This window comes from Salvelinus sp. IW2-2015, unplaced genomic scaffold (genome assembly GCF_002910315.2).
Source record: "Salvelinus sp. IW2-2015 unplaced genomic scaffold, ASM291031v2 Un_scaffold586, whole genome shotgun sequence".
Taxonomy (NCBI): domain Eukaryota; kingdom Metazoa; phylum Chordata; class Actinopteri; order Salmoniformes; family Salmonidae; genus Salvelinus; species Salvelinus sp. IW2-2015.
This window is the reverse complement of record NW_019942579.1, coordinates 1-4781: the sequence shown is the minus strand read 5'-3', so window position 1 is coordinate 4781 and position 4781 is coordinate 1. Positions and strand designations below refer to the sequence as shown.

Sequence of the window (4781 nt, the reverse complement as noted above, 5' to 3'; positions counted from 1 at the left end):
CTGATGGCCTTGAGATAGAAGCTGTTTTTTCCAGTCCCTAAGTCCCCAGTTTTGATGTACCTGTACTGATCTCATCTTCGGGATGACAGAGGGTGAACAAGCCGTGGCTCGGGTGGTTCATGTCGCTTGATGATATTTTTGGCTCTTCGTGACATCAGGTGCTGTAGGTGTCCTGGAGGGCAGGCAGTGTGCCCCGGTAATGCTGTGGGCAGACTGTACACCCTCTGAAGAGCCCTGCGGTTGCGGGTGGTGCAGTTGCCATACCAGGCGGTGATACAGCCGACAGGATGCCCTCAATTGTGCATCTGTAAAAGTGTGTGAGGGTCTTAGGGGCAAGCCAAATTTCTTGAGCTCCTGAGGTTAAGGAGGTGCTGTTGCGCCTTCTCACCACACTGTCTGTGTGGGTGGAACCATTTCAGATTGTCAGTGATGTGGTACGCTGAGGAACTTGAAGCTTTCCACCTTCTCCACTGCTGTCCGTCGATGTGGATAGGGGGGTGCTCCCTCTGCTGTTTCCTGAAGTCCACGATCAGCTCATTCATTTCGTTGATGTTGAGGGAGAGGTTATTTTCCTGGCACCACTCCGCCAGAGCCCACACCTCCTGACTGTAGGCTGTCTCGTCATTGTTGGTAATCAGTTCTACTACTGTTGTGCGAATGCAAACTTGATGATTGATTTGGAGGCTTGCATGGGTGAAGCAGGGAGTACAGGAGGGAGCTGAGAACGCACCCTTGTGGGGCCCTATGTTGAGGATCAGCAAAGTGGAGCTGTTATTTCCAACCTTCATCACCACCTGAGGGCGGGAAGTCCAGGACCCAGTTGCACAGGGCGGGGTTCAGACCCAGCCGCCTAGCGAAATGATGAGCTTGGAGGGTACTATGGTGTTGAATGCTGAGCTGTAGTCAATGAACAGCATTCTGATGTAGGTATTCCTCTTGTCCAGATGGGATAGGGCATTGTGCAGTGTGATGGCGATTGCATCATCGTGGATCTCTCTTTACCCCATTCCCACTGCTTCCTTACCTCCCTTCTCTCTCCTCTCTACCCCCAAGTTCTGTGGTAGTTAATATGTCCTACTTCACTGTGATGAGCCTACTATGTCATCAGACTGAACTTTCATTATGTACCAAGTCAGCTCTCATTAGACCTGTGTGTGTGTGTTGTGTGTGGGTGTGTGTGTGTGTGGTGTGTTGTGGTGTGTGTGTGTGTGTGTGTGTGTGTGTGTGTGTGTGTGTGTGGTGTGTGGTGTGTGTGTGTGTGTGTGTGTGTGTGTGTGTGTGTGTGTGTGTGTGTTGGTGTGTGTGTGTGTGTGTGTGTGTGTGTGTCCACCAAGGTCATGTCACTACCAGTGTCTGTGTTTGTAACAGGATTGCTGGTCTAGTCTTAGATTGACCTGTCTCTGTCAATATCAGGTTCAGCCATAGCCTGTCGCGAACCAGGCGCACGCGTGACTTTAGCGGTATGACAACGTGAGACTAGGTCAGCCATGTTATAGGTCTAGCAGGACTTGTTGCAGAATGTAAATCAGAGAATGTAAACYCTTCCAGGCTTCTYWWCCTGGCTACCTGGATATATTTCAGGATTCACCTAGTCCTTGTACCGATTCTCCTCTCTTCTACGAAAATGTGCACTTGCACACTCCCTGTCATGGATTTCAAAGGATTGCTGTAAACAWTGGCTGGAGGRAGTCTCCACCATCCATGTCAGGGAGTGTAGAAGTGCACACTTTGAGAKAAKGAGAATCAGGATGTAGCACTAGAGTAGAGTGACTGCCTGCACCCAACAGTCRCTGTCCATTCTCCTGTGGTGCTGAACTTCAGAATTCCGACTCCATCGCTGTCCACTTCCGTGGGTCTGGATTTCAGATCTCCCCTATTAGCTTGATTGATTGATTCAGCCTTTTACTCCTGTGGCAAGTTCACCACGTCATATCTCAGTCCAGACATGCATGTTAACATTCTGCCTTTTTCATTATCCCTGACAGAGCACGATAAGCACCGTCTATGCAAGAGCACAGAGTACATGAACCTTCACTTTAAAGTCAAGTGGTTCCACAACGAGTACGTCCGCGAACTGGCTGCCTTCAAGGACACACCCCCTGAGTATTCTCTGTAAGTATTGTACTGCACGCACGCACGCACACACGAACACACACACACACTCACACACACACACACACGCACAAAGATTATGCCCCCAAAACATGCTACCTCTCACCATTACCAATAACATGGAGGTAAGCATTTTTCGGGAGGTTTGATATTTATGCCTCTAACTTTTTCACTCATCATGATTCACAATTCCTTCATAATTATCCGTAATCATGGTACATTCTTAAAAAAAAAGTTTTTAAAAGGGTTCTTCGGCTATCTCCATAGGAGAACCCTTTTTGCCTCCAGGTAGAACCCTTTTCTACATGAAACCTAAAAGGGTTCTACCTGGAACCAAATGTATTTTATTAGGATCCCCATTAGCCGATGCCAATGGCGACAGCTAGTTTTACTGGGGTCCGACACATAACAAAATTACAATAAAATATAACAATAAAACCTAACAATTTACAATAAAAGTGACTCCAAAATGATACAATACATTATTTACCATTTCTATTGGGCACAACATAATCTGAAACACAACTGAAACAAACTGCAAATGCATCCAACAAGTTTGTAGAGTCACGTGCCAGGAATATGGGATCAAATACTACACTTTTGACTAAATGTAATACACTATAAGTGAATTGTCAAATACTTATGACACCTTCAAATGGGGGGACTAGATACATAAAGTGCTTTCATTTCTCAACAGTAAAACAGATGTGTATGAAAATACCCTCAAATAAAAGGTGACATTCTGAACTGTTGCCTCATATTAAGCATTTGATCTCAAATMCAAAATGCTGGAGTTTAAAGCCAAATAAAATGTTTTAGCTTCACTTTCCAAATAAATACACACACACTACACCAGCTTGTGTTCTCAGAAAATACTACCGCACAGTGTTTAATCCTTGATGATGTCATGTTGTCTCCAACAGGAGCAGACATATTATTTTAATCAGCAAATAAATACAGTCATTCAATCAACCTACACAAACACACCATACATGTACAACTGAGTATTCTCTGGAAGTACTGNACAAACACACCATACATGTACAACTGAGTATTCTCTGGAAGTACTGTAATATACCCAGACAAACACACCATACATGTACAACTGAGTATTCTCTGAACATTTAAGGAGAGAATGTCATGAGGGTCAGGTAAAAGACAGGTGATTGTATTAAATCCTTGGAATACTGCTGGAATACTGCTCTCTCAGACAACCTTGCTAGTGCCCTCACAGAGAAACACCTCCATGTCACTGCTGGTCAAACAGCATCCAATCCATTACAGAGTGAGTTGTGAATGACAGCTCGCAGTCCCACCCACCTGCTGCTGTCATTTAAATACAAAGCACCTTCAGGATTTAAGTACACACACATCGCCCACCTTATTTATGATCCCTTTCTCCTGTGGCAGATGCCTTTAATCAAGGAGCACAGCAGGGAATACACTTTTGACACACACTTTGAATACTATAGAGAGAAAGACAGAGAGAGAGAGAAGAGAGCACCAAGCAGAGAGAGAGAGAAGAGAGAGCAGAGGAGAGAGAAGGACGAGAGAGAGAGAGTCGGGAAGAGAGAGAGGATACGAGAGAGGAGAAGAGGAGAGAGAGAGAGGCAAGAGGGAGAACAGAGACAGAGACGAGACCACAGGAGACACAGAGGACACAGAGGACACAGAGACACAGAGAGACAGAGACACAGAGATCACAGAAGACACAGAGAGACAGAGAGACAGAGAGACAGAGAGGAGAGAAGGAGAGAGAGAGAGAAGAGAGGAGAGAAGAGAGAGAAGAGAGAGAGAGAGAGAGAAGAGAGAGAGAGAGAGAGACAGAGAAGGAGAAGAGAGACAGAGAAGAGAGACAGAGAGGAGAGAGAGAGAGAAGAGAGAGAGAGAGAGAGAGAGAGGAGGAGAGAGAGAGGAAGAGAAGAGAGAAGAGAGAGAGAGAGAGAGAGAGAGAGAGAGAGAGAGAGAGAAGAGAGAGGAGCAGAGAAGAGAAGAGAAGAGAAGAGACAGAAGAGACAGAGAAGAGACAAGAGAGAGCAGAGACAGAGAAGAGACAAGAGACAAGAGAGAGAGAAAGAGAGAGAGAGAGAGAGAGATGAGAGAGTAGAGGAGAGAGACAGAGAGACAGAGGACAAAGAGACAGAGCAGAGACGAGAGACAGAGAGACAGAAGAGACAGAGAGGACAGAGAGAGAGAGAGAGAGATGAGGAGAGAGAGAGAAGAGAGAGAGCTTAGTACTTCACAATGGTGCAGTATTTCATTGGTGTGAGCAGAAGCAGAGTGCTGTATGTCAACACTGCTGTTATTCATTCATCCCTCACTGAGAAGAGACAGAGGACTACCCGACAGTGACGAGAGTGAGAGTGAGCGAGTGAAAAAAGAGGAGAGTGGGTGAGTACTCACGCCAAGCTTCTTGTCGCTCCCCAGAGCTCCGTGTAGGAAAGTCCATGGCAACATCCTCATTCTCAGACAGCCACTGAATGACAAATGGCTCGAACCACCTGGAGGACACACACACACACACACACACACACACACACTCACACACACACCACACACACACACACACACACACACACACACACACACACACACACACACACAACACACACACACACACACACACACCACACACACACACCACACACAGTGTGAGTTGTACTGTACAT

At 46.2% G+C, this 4781-nt stretch overlaps 1 protein-coding gene across 1 annotated transcript in view; it reads left to right on the top strand.

Moving 5' to 3' along the window:
* Positions 1-2112, top strand: part of LOC112068585 (intersectin-1) — a gene marked incomplete at its 3' end in the record, with an annotated part of 49103 nt that extends 46991 nt beyond the window's left edge. The window contains exons 23-24 of the mRNA XM_024135756.2: positions 1822-1849; positions 1986-2112. Coding sequence (XP_023991524.1) covers positions 1822-1849; positions 1986-2112 — 155 coding nt within the window. The remainder of the gene's footprint in view (positions 1-1821; positions 1850-1985) is intronic.
* Positions 2113-4781: the final 2669 nt, after the last annotated feature.